A 15434-nucleotide genomic window follows, 5' to 3' on the forward strand; every position below is an offset into this window, starting at 1 on the left:
TATTTGATAATATTTAGATGTAATAGTACTTACATATGATAAAAAACGTGTTCTTTTTGTAGACTAGACGTTTCCGATCTCATTTTGCACGAGAAAACGCTGCAATTCGGCATTTTCGGCTCCTATCATTCCGCTTAGACTGACGTTTGCTGAATGGCGTTTGACGTGTGGCAACTAGTTTTATATAACCTCCTTGACCGGCGGCCGCGATCTTTTTGCAGAGGGGAACGCCTGTTAATGGCCGCTCCATATATATTTACTCCGAGTTTTCTGGCGACGTCACGGACAGAGAGAGTTGGATTCTTCTTAAAATGCTCGATTACTTTTTTTGCCTTAGTTTTATCAGCAGGACCGCGTTTTCTACCCGAACCACCTTTTCTTGAAACAGACAATCTGGGGCCGATTGCATAACAAACTACAACTAATATTACAAGCGGAACTCCTTTTCTAATTTCACTTATTAAATAAGGAGTTCCGCTTGTAATATTAGTTGTAGTTTGTTATGCAATCGGCCCCTGGACTGATAATTAGCCAATACCTTTTGCACGGTTGACTTCGGAACTTTTAATAATTTGGCTAACTTTCCTTGTGATATACCGATATTTTGGTTGTAGGTGTACACGATCTTTTTTCGGATGTCCAGTTGGCTAGACGACATTTTATAAATGTTACGAATTTATAAACTCCAAATAGCCCTAAACGATAGTTTATTCTTCCCGCTATCTAACAATCAAAGTGACAGATGTCAGTTGTCTTTTATTTTATTTTTTATTGTTTATTAAATGCTGGCCACTTTTTATCGTGGACAGACCTTATTCACTGCCAACGTTTTCGTAGCCGATCCCAGCGTTTCCCGCTTTGTAGAGGAAAGCGACTATGAACAGAGAATCCTCCGAGCGGGTTCCCGGCACTCACTGTGTTACACTACTAAATTAACTCACTTAGACGTAACTTGGTAAGAAAATAAAAACTCGATAGTCTCGATACTTAAGTAATTAGAATGCTTAGGACAAATCGGTTTTCTTTTACAAATTCGGCTGAAATAAAATAGTTACTTTATGCCAAATCTCTTGCGCCGCATTATGAATACAATAGTGTAGTGTCCGACTGTACTGCAGTTACATAAACAATACTAGCCTGGAACTTGTGCATGCTCTGGTACAGTCGGCCGAGGTTGCCGTAGTGCTTGGCGGTCTGTACGTTCTTCTCTCCGAACGCCATCATGGAGAGCTGGAGCGCCGCCTTGTGTAGTGCTTCTGATTCTTCTAGTAGTGATGGTTCTGTGAAAAGAAATAATACAATGAGAATATTATTATTTATTTTTAATTACAATCGGGCAACAAAGCCTAACATACAATACATATATTTTATAAATATAAAACTATGCATTATTTATGCGACATAACGGCGTGGCTCCGTTGAATCATCCGTTCTTGTGACGGATTCAGCAGTCTGCCCCGGAATCTATAAAACGACACCCTTCGATCAGAAGTCGGATCGATGATCCCCTGCAGCGGACGCGGCACTCTCACCACAAAAGAGTTGAAGAACAATAGCAACACTCTTCACTGTCCATCGGTGGACCGTATGCCTATTGTAATAAGGTTTATGTATTGTCAGTTAACAGTGTGGGCGATGAGCAACAAAACTTGACATAACTTTTTATTGTGATGTGTGTGAATTTTTACAACACCCTCACCCGCTTAGTTACATCAGCAGCTAACGGTACGATCATCAAAACACTGCAGTAGGGGCACATCTTACTAAATTTAAAGAAATTTGGACCTTGTATACAGTAGTTATATTCCATATTGAAGTGGCAAGTTGAGTTTGTAAACGTTCTTGTATACCATTCTGTCCGCGCATCTCCTGGTGAGGCGCGGGCGTGTCGAGCGCGATCTCCTCGAGGATGAGCGCCTTCACGCGCTTCGCCGACGCCAGCAGCAGGTGGTCTGTCGGTACCAGGGTCTGGGGAATACAATAAAAAAATGATGATGAGCTGCGTCCAAAATTACTAGGTCTGGTGAAGGGCGCGCGACCAGCGCATACACATTACACACAATTTGGACGCACTTTTGTGCATTCACATTACAGTAAAACCTGCTCAACAGCGTATCTCATCGAGAAAGCATGATACTCGTAACCAGACCCCCTTATCAGTGGTAAAATTTTATTGAAAATGCAAGGGTTGGCACTGAATATGCACAGTAACATGTATAGAGAGAGAGTATTCGGGTTAAGAATACGCTGTGGGTAAGAGATCGCGGTGTGTCGTTCACCGGCAAAGGTGATGGGACCAAAGTGCATATTAGCAGGATTTGATGTCCTTTTTGTCGATATTTTGGAACCACGTGAGCTGCGGACGCCAAGCGAAAGCAGTTCGACACACGTCGCATTATTGATGTATAACTATGACCTCTATAGTTCATTTAAGTCAAGTTTTGATGCAATAATCAAGCACTATCCAATATCTTAAGTAAAGTATTAATAGTTATTTAATATTCTTAAATTAATAAGTGGATATTGATCAGAAAATTTCATAAATATTCGTTAAACTTTATTTTATTGACAATTCCATAGAAATTTTCTTGATGCGAACAATTACCCCACATGCGTATTTTTACTCAATAGCGTGCGGAATTTTACTCGCACGGTGGGGGAGTGAGTGCTAAGTGCTAACCATTGCATTTCAATAAAATTTCACCATTGATAACGGGATCTGCTCGTAACAATGAATAATTAATGAACTATAATTACTTCTCAATAGTAAGAATTATGTGGTAGACGTATAATTTCTCACCTCTATAATACGGATTGCGCGTTCAGCGTGATCACGTGCTTTGTAGAAGCGACCGGAGGAGTATTCTAGCACGTATAGTGCGTATGCTAGGTCCTCTTGTGCTGTGGCTACGTGAAGACTGCTCCGGCCGAATACGCGGCGCAGTGTTGCTAGTGCCTCCTAAAATAATAAAATATTTGATTCGTTTTTTGAACGCATTCGTCAATAAGCAAATAAAGTCTCAAGTAAAGTGAAGTAGATAAATCAGACGTGGTCCAAGTGCGTTTATGTCAACATGTGCATGTGACATCTATTTATTCAGGTCGAGCGTCCAAGAGATTTGCCTCGCTCCAATCACTCGGCTCGCCACAACAGACCTGTCGGTCTAGCATGAGTTGCGTTCGCGCGCGTGACTCCAGATATCTTGCGCGTCTTCAAGAACGCAACTCATGCTAGACGGTCAGATCTCGTGTCAGTGTGAACCGGACTAGTGCTATGCATCCTGCCGCTATTATATAGTGCTACGGCTGCCGACCTAGTCACTGTATACACACCTCGTACACGGCCACGCTGTGCGGGATGGAGTCGATGTTGAGCAGGTAGAAGCCGTAGTCGAGCAGCGCGGCGGCGTAGCGCGGGTGCGCGGCGCCGAACGCCTGCCGGGCGAGTGTTACGGCTGCAGTACTAGTCACTGTATACACACCTCGTACACGGCCACGCTGTGCGGGATGGAGTCGATGTTGAGCAGGTAGAAGCCGTAGTCGAGCAGCGCGGCGGCGTAGCGCGGGTGCGCGGCGCCGAACGCCTGCCGGGCGAGTGTTACGGCTGCAGTACTAGTCACTGTATACACACCTCGTACACGGCCACGCTGTGCGGGATGGAGTCGATGTTGAGCAGGTAGAAGCCGTAGTCGAGCAGCGCGGCGGCGAAGCGCGGGTGCGCGGCGCCGAACGCCTGCCGGGCGAGTGCTACGGCTGCAGTACTAGTCACTGTATACACACCTCGTACACGGCCACGCTGTGCGGGATGGAGTCGATGTTGAGCAGGTAGAAGCCGTAGTCGAGCAGCGCGGCGGCGTAGCGCGGGTGCGCGGCGCCGAACGCCTGCCGGGCGAGTGCTACGGCTGCAGTACTAGTCACTGTATACACACCTCGTACACGGCCACGCTGTGCGGGATGGAGTCGATGTTGAGCAGGTAGAAGCCGTAGTCGAGCAGCGCGGCGGCGTAGCGCGGGTGCGCGGCGCCGAACGCCTGCCGGGCGAGTGCTACGGCTGCAGTACTAGTCACTGTATACACACCTCGTACACGGCCACACTGTGCGGGATGGAGTCGATGTTGAGCAAGTAGAAGCCGTAGTCGAGCAGTGCGGCGGCGTAGCGCGGGTGCGCGGCGCCGAACGCCTGCCGGGCGAGTGCTACGGCTGCAGTACTAGTCACTGTATACACACCTCGTACACGGCCACGCTGTGCGGGATGGAGTCGATGTTGAGCAGGTAGAAGCCGTAGTCGAGCAGCGCGGCGGCGTAGCGCGGGTGCGCGGCGCCGAACGCCTGCCGGGCGAGTGCTACGGCTGCAGTACTAGTCACTGTATACACACCTCGTACACGGCCACACTGTGCGGGATGGAGTCGATGTTGAGCAAGTAGAAGCCGTAGTCGAGCAGCGCGGCGGCGTAGCGCGGGTGCGCAGCGCCGAAGGCCTGCCGGGCGAGTGCTACGGCCTGCCGCACGAGAAGCCCCGCTTGGCCGAAGCGTCGTTTAACTACGCACGCTTTGCCGCACGCTCGAAGGACTTCGATTGTGATCCTGTAGAGAGAGTACTTCGTTAAACACTAATCCAGTGGGTGATTATACTGATTATTAATACTTTTGCTATACTTATTTTACTTGGTTTGATACCTCGACAATGCTAAATCCTAGTAAATACGGAGCAAAAGGTTTCCTTTGCCTTTATAGCTCAAAACTCCATAACTATGGAATATTTATTCGTAAATGTGAATTAAATCGATGTAAAAAGCGATTCCGTGCATGGCAATCCAGTACAATTTCATAACTCTAAAAAACGATTTATTTTATCTCTATAAAATAATTTCGTAATTTAAACGAATATCACTTTGGACAAGAACTGTGTTGATAGGTTCAAATAAAACATAACCCCTTTCAACTCTTACCCTTTCCCTTTTTTCTTTTTTTAACCCCTTTCGCTTTTGTATTGCCTATCCTGTGCCATGTTTGTGTTGTTGTGTTCTGTACAATAAAGAGTTTATACATACAGACAAAAATATACATAAACACAACATAAATCTTTCTAAGTCAAATATCCTCCGTAACACGAAATATCGTTGACCCTATTCGTCTAGCGTTTCCCTTGAGATTCAAGTTATCACGGTCCCACTGTATCTAAATTTGAATCAATAAACCGGTTATATTCACCATAAAATCTATAATTATCAGAGTGGATAAAAATATACAGCGAGTTAATTAACATAGAAATGGCTTGTTACAATAACAAGGTTCAACATCCTATAGTCAAGAAGTACCATCACCCACACTGTGAACTGTACATCGGGGGACGTTATGCCTTGTGTAATAAGGTCCACCGATGTACAGTTAGCAGTGTTGCTGGTTGTACCGCTGTTTATTTAACAATGTTTATCGCATGGATAACTGTAGACTCCCTAGTCCCCAGCAAGTTCGGTTCTCCATACACACGTAGTTATGCTCTCATTTTAAAACGACTAGCTAGATTGCTCTGAAACTTTGTACTTACAATAGGATAAGGAATATCTATTTATGTACATAGTTTATGTAGCTTCTGTAAGATTCATTAAAATTACTAATTATTAGAAACAGATTTAATGAAATAAAGAGTTGAATAATCATTGGTAATCTATAATTTAATAAATTTAAAAGTAACGTGATTGATAGTTGACCTTTGTAAATAGAAGGTAGTTGGAAGAAAGAATAAAAGACGACTGGCATGGCGGTTAACGGGCATTCGGTTACGGGCAGAAGTGAAGGGAGGACGATTGTGAAGTGCATTAGGTGATTGGATATTGAACTGTAACGGAATATTGTGATCAGGAAATATATTGCTGTTATGGAAGAAGGAATTTTTATTACAGATCAGAAGTGGGATGTACCTACAAGTCAGTATGGTATTCCTGAATGTATTATATTATGTAGGTATTAATATTAGAACTGATTGAGTTAAATCTTAATTGCCCAATTAAGTTGTTACAATAGTAACAGTGGTGTAAAATTATTATAATTATATACCTATACATATATTAGTAACACTTATATTGGTTGTTGTTTAGTTGAAATTAATTATCATTTCGTATATCCTATGTTAGGAAGTTTATGTTTAACGGGCGCTTAGAAACAAAGACACCGTTAATTTTATCAAGAACAAAATAATTGGGTAAACCCATTTCGGCCTAGTCGTTCACTTGAGAGCATTATACTGCAAGTATTCTCTTCAAGACCAACAGTTAGGTTTCTTTAGTGTTTGCTGTAATGACTATCCATAATATAATTAAAGCATTCATTACATCGCGGGTAGCGTGAAACCTTTGGAACACCGTTTTATTTTGAATAGTTCGGATACCTTTATGATTATTTACAGGTGTAGATCGGATTCTTTTAGTCTATGTATGTACCGCTTATTTGGTTACAACTTTTACCATATTTTCAAAATATTACTTATCAATACGTCAGTATTATATAGCGGGGTTAAGTGTTTTCGAAATTATAAACTACTCAGACTGTAAATAAGTAGGAATGATACTTTTACTGGTAGTTACCAACCCGCCGACCTAGCCGGAGTTACAATCGCTGTCGCTTCGACAACGAAAAGCATTATGTATCTATATCACTCTTCCATATTAGCGCGACAGTGACAGTTGCGTTCCGATCGCTGCGGAGCGTAAGCGATTGGCATCTTGGCTACGCGGCCCGTTTCGTATTCCGGATCCCGTTTCGAATATCGGATCCATCTCGCGTTCCTGGATTTGGGTCCGTGCCGGATACTGGAACCGTGCCGGATGCATACCTGATTTGTGCCGGATTCGTACCGGATCCGTCCCGGACTGGTGCCGGATCCGTGCCGGATTGGTACCGTATCTGTGCCGGATTAATACCGCATGTATATCATTTGCCGGATTCGTGCTGGGTCTGAACCGGATGCGTGCCGGATTGGTATCGGATCAGTGCCGGATCCCGAATTTGTTCTAGATTCCGTTTCTGTACCAGTTTTAGAATTTTCTCGTTTCGAAAAGCCTGTGTTCCGGATCCGTACCGGGATACGGATCTGTTTTGGATTTAAGATCTGTTTTAAACGTCCCGCATTCTACCCCGGAAGCAGTAACGTAAATTAAATAAATAAATAAAACAGTTCAATTTAGCTTAATAAGAACAACTTATATTTGTCTACTATTAACAATCCAAAGATTTAGAACTCTTCCATTGCTGGTGTTGTTTTCGAGTTCCAGACTATGGACCATGTAGGATACGCAGGTGGAAGATGGATAAAAACTAGGATTTTGAAGTGAAAATATAAGAGAGTGCTCGCGTGTCGCGTGGTGAGCAGATAGGTCACGGTAAAATTCGCAATATGTTTTAGGTTAAGTATACACGCCAGCGCCCTCTGTGACTTTATTTTAAATATTCACAATTAAGTGTGTTAGGCTCAATAGATGGAGTTAGTATGCACGAAATAAACCTTATTAATTAAAATTACGACTAATACAATAACATAATGAGTAGCCAGGGATTTTTGATACTTTAGTTTACATTATAAAGAAATCTTTGGCTTTCTTAATACTAGAAACAAGTTTACATATTTTAAATGAGCATGATTATACCTAAACTTAAATTATACATAAAATAAGGAACTGTCGCCTACATCCCCGCCCCTTAGTGCTGATAAGCACTAGCCATCAACTGGGGACAGTAATGCGACGCGTGTGGTAGGTCTGCGCAGTTGACCTAAGCGTGTGCGCACATCTACCACTCGAATACGGCCGTCACGGCCAGCGTGCGCCGCGCTCACTACACCATGTCGCCAGGAGCCGCGCTCTAAATTGGGATCGACCAGTACTACATAATCTCCTACTTTTAACGATCTAGATTCCCTAGTCCATTTTTGACGAGGGAGAAGCGTAGGTAAATATTCTTTAATCCACCTAGCCCAAAACATATCTGTAAGTCGTTGAGCTACGCGCCACCTTTTGCGGAGGCAAAGGTCAGAATCGTCATACTTACCTATAGGAGCTCCAGTAGATGAACTACCAATTAAAAAATGGTTTGGCGTTAACGCTTCGGGGTAACCGGGATCCGTCGACACGTGTGTGATAGGACGGCTGTTTACGAGAGCCTCCACTTCTGCCATCAACGTGGATAGGGTTTCAGGATGTGGTGCGCGCTCCTTCATGACGACCTTGAGCGCCGTCTTAACTGTGCGGACCATGCGCTCCCATGCGCCGCCCATTTCGGGGGCTCCGGGAGGGATAAATCGCCATTCAATCCCACGGACGGCTCCATCTTCGCGCAGTTTGTCTACGTTCAGTTGCTGAAGACTCATCTTCAGCTCGTTGTCGGCTCCTCGAAGATTTGTACCATTATCTGAAAATAGAACCAGCGGAGTGCCACGGCGAGCAGACATACGTATGAGCGCCATAATTGCAGAGTCCGTACTCAGTGATTCTGTGATCTCGATGTGAATGGCTCGCACGGTGAGACATGTAAAGAGCATGCCATATCTTTTCTGTCTTCCTCGACCAATGGTCGTCTCCATAGGGCCGAAAAAATCAACTCCTGTGTATGAAAATGGCCTTCGACTGTACTGTAAGCGCGCGGCAGGTAAATCACCCATCCTCTGAGGCTGCGGCCGAGCGCGTCGGTAGCGGCAAAACAAACACTGCGCGGCGACGCTGCGTACAGTCGGACGCAGATTCACGATCCAATACGACTGGCGTAATTCATTGACAACATGTTCATTCGCCACATGCATAGCACGTCGGTGGTAGTATTCAACTAACAACTGAGTGGTTCTGTGTTTTCCATCCAAGATCGGTGGACGTGTAGTTGACAGTTCTACCCCTGCAGTTTGATCTATGCGACCACCAACGCGAAGGATTCCATCGTCGTCTAAATATGGAGTCACTTTTAGTAGACGACTGTTTGACGGCAGTGGTTTGCCTTGCGTAACACAGGCAATCTCGGCAGCAAAGGTATCACTTTGACACTTTTTTATTATGTGTTTTTCTGCCCTCTTCATCATTGCAGAATCGAGCTGTAATGTGTCTTTATTCTTTTCATTTTTCTTTCTTCTTTGATTTAATTTTCTTTCATGACACTTTTGTCTACATATTTTTATAAAACATAAAACTCTTGCAGCAGTGCGTACAAGTCGGATCCAGTTGGAGAAGCGTCCTTCATCGGGTACAGGTGAGTGTATTTCAAGTGTACTAACCACATTAACATTTCTTTTTTCACAGGTAGCCTCGTCGACGATCTTCGCATTCCTCAAGTCCTTTGGCCACTGATCTTCGGGTTGACGCAGGAATGCTGGACCTTGAAACCACGCGTCACTGTACTTCAGCGGAGGACTATCCGTCTTGGTAGCAATGTCAGCTATGTTCAAACGAGATGGCACGTAATGCCATTCATTGACATTAGTCAGCTCATCGATCTCCCCAAGCCTATGAGCAACGTAAGGCTTGTAGCTCCTGGGGTCACTTCTTATCCATTGTAAGACAGTACTGGAATCTGTCCAAAAATATCGCTTACTGGGCACCAGATTCTTTTGCTCAGTGGCAATAGTCTTTGCCAACCGTGTCCCAAGAAGACATCCTTGCAATTCGAGTCTTGGGACCGAAATTGGACGTAAAGGACTTACGCGGCTTTTACTAGCAGCCAAACAAACGAGTACGAAACCATCAGCACGCGTAAAACGCCAATATATTACCGTAGCGTAGGCTTTAATAGATGCGTCACAAAAAATGTGCATCTGTATATCCATTATCTTCTCGCAAGACGTAGACGTAGACGGTGAGTCATAGCACGGCGTCCAGGCGCCGGCCCGCAGGTACCAGCGCGGTATACGCAGCGACTCCAGCTGTTTCAACTCGTCGAGCCAAACCTTCCAACGAGTATGTTCTTCAGGCCGGATGTGGCACTTCCAGTCGACTCCGCTTCGATGTACGTCTTGAAATAAAATTTTAGCTTTTATAACAAACGGAGTGAGAAAACCATGTAAGTCATAAATTGACATAATAATGCTTAGCATTTTAGCCTTTGTAGGCGGAACGCTTCCATTTGAAATCTCGGGCGAGATCTGCCCAGTCGACACTTTTACGCTAAAGGTGTCGTCAGCAGGATGCCACATTAAACCGAGAGCGCGCTCAGTCATATTCGTAGCTCCGTCCTTGAACTGAACAGCTGATTGAGCCAGCGCTGTGGCCGGTAACGCATTCAAAACCGTTTTGCTGTTGCTAGACCAACCACGTATCTCGAAGCCGCCCATGCTATGTATGTACGTAATATCTTTAATTAATTGAATAGCATTTTCCTCACTATCTGTAGAATAATAACAATCGTCCATGTAATGCGAGTTTATAATCACTTGAACAGCTTCGGGATACTGGTCTTCGTATTTAAGTGCATTTTTATTTTTTATATGTTGCGCGATAAAAGGCGCGCAATTTGCACCGAAAATAAGGCTTTGCATCACATATGTTTTAATCGGATCAGTAGCTGACGCCTGCCATAGAAATCGAAAGACATGTTGATCTTCTGGACGAATTTTAATACGTAAAAACATGTCCTTAATATCACCAATAATGATGAACTCCTTCTCGCGTAATCTCAACATTATACCTAAAAGCGAGTTGTATAAATCAGGCCCGGTCAATAGATAATCATTCAAACACATGTTATTCCTAGCGCGTGCGCTTGAATCAAAGACCAATCTTAATTTACCGGGTTTATTTACATTTTGTACACCAAAATGTGAAATATACCATACATGATTGACTGAGAGCTCGTTTTCCTGTAACTCACGCGCATACCCCTCGGATAGTAACTTATTTATTTCCTGAGCATATCTATTCGCGTAAATAGGGTCATAATCGAATTTACGCAACAAAGATTGCATGCGAGATAATGCATAGTTATAAGTATCGGGCATAGTAAAATTATCCTGTTTAAATGGCAAACCTACTTCCCATCGGTTATCAATCAAACGTGCAGTTTCGTCTAAAATCTGTATAGCACGCAGATGTGCCTTATTCTCGCGACATAAGGTCGAAACTCCTATGGAGTCTAGGCAATACGATTGCTTAATTAGGTCATTAAGTGCACTGGTATCAAGATCAGTAGTACTGTCGATCCCATCATAAGAGTGAGCGAGATGGCAAACACTGTGACTTACCTGAGACGCGGAGGAGTGAGCGCGACTGCAGTAGCCGTGGATGCACCATCCCAGCCGACAGCGGGTTCCATATGGAGCATTTTTGCCACCATGAATGATCTCGAGCGGTGCCATCAAATAATAATTATCTTCACCTATAAGCAAGCGAGGCACTACACGTTTTTTACAAACAACATTTTTTATTTTAGATAACTTGTTGCATGAAATTTGATTAATGGCGGATAAATTTTGCGGTGGTAATTTTAACTTAGAACTCTTACGTAAACTTATATCGTAAAAGGTATTGTCCTGTCCAGATATTTTGGCGCGAACTTTGGGCGCGTCAGATTGATACACTTCAAGGCCGAACGCGTCTACGAATCTTACGGCACTCGGACGCTCACTTTGTAGACCAAGTTCATCGGCTAGATCAGAGTCCAACACGGAAACGGCAGCACAATCGTCAAGTAACGCATAAGTCTGTATTTCACCACGGGGTCCATACAATTTCACTGGAACTACTTTTAATAACACGTTCTCATTCGAGTCGACCGTCACATCGTTAGGCGTCGCGACGTGAGCGATCGTAGCATCGGCAGCATCACTGGCAGCGCGGCGCGGTTGAGCAAGCGGCGGGTCCGGCGGGAGCGGCGTGCTCGGTTGCTCGTTACTCACGGGAGTTGCGGGGTCCGATGATAATGTACTCGTAGAAGATGTAGCTTGTTTCCAATGAAGTAAGCGGTGATGTTTTAGTCCGCATTCCTCTATGTCGCAGTCAGGTGCATCACAGGTGTTTATATCGTGGCGTGCGGTTAAACATTTGAAACACAATCTTTGTGTTTTAACAAATTTCCATTTATCTCTGCGCATCGCACGTTTAAATACGCGACAGTCGGGTAGTGAATGTACGCCTTTCTTACAAAATGAGCACGAAATATGATCAGTTCGTGTACTAGTAGCAAGTACGTGGTGCGTATAACGACTTTTGTCTTCGTTTTTGTCGCGTTTAAAATGGGGCTCGGTCGGTGCTGGCTTTTTGACTTCTCGCGGCTGCACAGCTCCGGTGACCAGGGTCATGTTGGCTTCTTTCTTCAGAAATTGCGCCAGCAATTCTAGTTTGGATTCTCCTGCTAGGATCTTTTCGTAAGCATATTCAGTCCACTTTCCCAAAAGTGTGCTCGGTAATTTGCTTGTGATAGCGGACGCGAGCTCGGGATTGCGTAAATGATCACTTTGTTTTAATGCACGTATAGTTGCAACGCAGTTGTTTACTTTTGTAGCAAAGTTAACTAAATCTTGCTGATAATGCGTAGGTAATGGGTGCAACTTACGTAATTGTGCAGTTATGTTGCAAATAATGGTCTCTGCTCGTCCATATTTAAGTTCGAGAGCATCCATGATATCCTTGGACGAGGTATTGCCAATCAGTAGGTCGGTGACAGCTTCTTTGGCTTCGCCTCGCAGTGCTCGTCGAAGTCTGGACAGAGTTTCGTATTCTGAGTATTTGCACGACGCTAATGATTCATCGTAGGCATTTTTAAAATGCAGCCATTCTAGACTGTCTCCGCTAAATATAGGTAGGTCGCGCGGAGTGGCCAAACGGCTGAGTAGACGTTCCTCGCGATGCGACGATGATTGGCCCATCATGTCCTTTAGGGCGTTCGCCAACTCCATGATGCTGCTAGCGGTGTCCACATGCTGTGCTGGTGCTGCACGATCGGAAACTTGCGCGACCGGCTCGGGGGGCACAGGTGGGCGGTACTCGTTAGCATGATGTTGCTGGGTCAACCAGTCCGACACTAGATCTTGATTCACTTCACTTAAACTAGCAACGTCTGATTTTTCTTCATCCTCGGCCTCGGCGGCGGCAAGGTCAGCTTCCAGGCGTTTATCGATCAACTCCATCTGGATTCGAGCCTTTTCCTCGGCTGCTTGCAACTCCAGCTGTTTACGCCTTGCTATGGAAGATGCTGTAGATCTTCTACTGCTTGCAACCGAAGGTGCTGCGGTCTTAACTTCTTTTTTGGAGTTGGAAGTACCAGGTAACACGTCGGCTGTAGGCGGCGGTTCCGAGATCGCCTTCGCTTCGGCCATTTCCTTTTGCCGTCGAGTTATTACCATCTTTGGTGGCGTAGTAAACATTAATTGGCACTGTTCACATGAGATCCGGTTTGAAGACCAGCTTATTGTAGGATACGCAGGTGGAAGATGGATAAAAACTAGGATTTTGAAGTGAAAATATAAGAGAGTGCTCGCGTGTCGCGTGGTGAGCAGATAGGTCACGGTAAAATTCGCAATATGTTTTAGGTTAAGTATACACGCCAGCGCCCTCTGTGACTTTATTTTAAATATTCACAATTAAGTGTGTTAGGCTCAATAGATGGAGTTAGTATGCACGAAATAAACCTTATTAATTAAAATTACGACTAATACAATAACATAATGAGTAGCCAGGGATTTTTGATACTTTAGTTTACATTATAAAGAAATCTTTGGCTTTCTTAATACTAGAAACAAGTTTACATATTTTAAATGAGCATGATTATACCTAAACTTAAATTATACATAAAATAAGGAACTGTCGCCTACAGACCATGAGGAAAAAAACATCAAGGCGGCGCTTGAAAACTCCTGAGCGTGACCGAAAATCGAAATCTGATGATGGACAAGAACGTCGAAGCCGAAGTCGCAACCGCCGCCAGTCCCCGAGGAACAACAGACGGAGTCGCATCCAGCGAAGCCGCAGCAGCGGCAGACACGGCCGAGGCAATGAGAGGTGGCTTCGAAGATTAACACGGAAGGACAACACGGCCAGGATCGCTTTCACGTGGAAGCCGCACAGGACAGGAACGGATGGCTTGTATATCTTTGTCGTCTTCAGTTGTAGATTTTAATAGATGTCGTTTATTGCTTAAACTGCGAATATTTTGGTACAGTACCTTAAAGTTATTTGTATTGACGAAAGTTGTCTCGAGGTACGGGTTCACAGATTATGGGGGTGGAATCGTTGTCCAGGCAATGCTGTGGTGTCCTGTAGTTCGCTCAAGTTAGTTGTATGGGGCTCGTTAGCCTAATTTATAAGTTTTGATCTTGGTTGTTTCCTCTTTTGGCAAAATGTGACGTTAACGCTGGTAAAGGAAAGACTAAGTTACGTTTCTTCAGTATTTGTTCATAATTTAGTATATTAAAAAAAAAAAAAAAAAAAAACAATAACGATCGATGCGCTATACGCTATACACCGATATTAGTACCTACCTACGTAATAATGGGTTGAGCTAGGGCAATATAGGTTGATTGGCGCTGTGGTATATCCATGATATTTCGAAGATATTTAAATGAGTGTTAGGTTATTTCCTGACACTATTTAACTGTGGTTTGAATGTACGCTGTAAAGTTGAGTTTCTCATCTTCCTCTGTCGGTTGTCAGTCTGCTCATCCAGAATAACACCTAAGTACTTTATAGACGAAGTTTTTCTATTGTTTTACAATTACATGACGTCTGGTAGGTACCAGTGGTAACTAATATATGAATAAACTTTTGACACATTTAGAGACCACGAGGTGGAAGCAGCTGTTTTATACACGCACACATATCTCGTTTAGTCTGCGTTTAGAGTTACAAATTGTATTGAAGCCAGTTCGTCACCAAAGCTAGACCGCTTTCTGTGAAGGCGCTAACTGCATCCCAGGAAGCACCGTGAAATAGTATTGCCGTGTCATCTGCGTAGCACAACGTCTGCATTGGTCAGATCCAAGAAAGTCAAGTCGTTAATGTAGATTAGAAACAAAGTTAATCCAAGTATATGTAAAGTTGTTTGGTTAAAATTACCGACTTGTTCTTTAACCCTAACACAAGTGTGCGGCCTAACAGGACAGTTCCGCGTATCCGGGAAATCTATAATTTTCTAATTATTATTAGAATAATAAGAGAAACTGACGGGATTTTTTTTTCAATCTTATAAATCTTATAATGTTGGCGGGATCATTTTGGCTGGTGTTGATTGAATAACCAAGGTTGGGCCTACACTAGAAAAGTATTCATTATAACCGTGTATTGATTCGCTTTCAGTATCCTTGGTTTTAAGAAGTTGTTGCATTTTAAATATTTTAGCTTGGTTATTGTAGCAAGCAAAGCTCTGCTGATTGCTGTTGATCAATTCGTCAATTGTGGTTGGTGCAACTGAAGCTTTAAGTGGCAAGTAATATAACGATATGATGATAATACCTACATATGATGATAAGT

General features: G+C 43.8%; 1 protein-coding gene across 2 annotated transcripts in view; it reads right to left on the reverse strand.

Moving 5' to 3' along the window:
* LOC134796284 (amyloid protein-binding protein 2) overlaps nucleotides 1–15434 on the reverse strand; it is a 99934-nt gene that overhangs the window by 5707 nt on the left and 78793 nt on the right. For both annotated transcript variants that reach the window (XM_063768344.1, XM_063768343.1), the window contains exons 7-10: nucleotides 4377–4584; nucleotides 2801–2959; nucleotides 1851–1968; nucleotides 1138–1280 (exon numbers count right to left, since the gene is read on the reverse strand). In XM_063768344.1, the coding sequence (XP_063624414.1) occupies nucleotides 1138–1280; nucleotides 1851–1968; nucleotides 2801–2959; nucleotides 4377–4584 (628 nt within the window). The remainder of the gene's footprint in view (nucleotides 1–1137; nucleotides 1281–1850; nucleotides 1969–2800; nucleotides 2960–4376; nucleotides 4585–15434) is intronic.

The sequence above is a fragment of the Cydia splendana genome, chromosome 13, assembly GCF_910591565.1.
Source record: "Cydia splendana chromosome 13, ilCydSple1.2, whole genome shotgun sequence".
NCBI classification, from domain to species: domain Eukaryota; kingdom Metazoa; phylum Arthropoda; class Insecta; order Lepidoptera; family Tortricidae; genus Cydia; species Cydia splendana.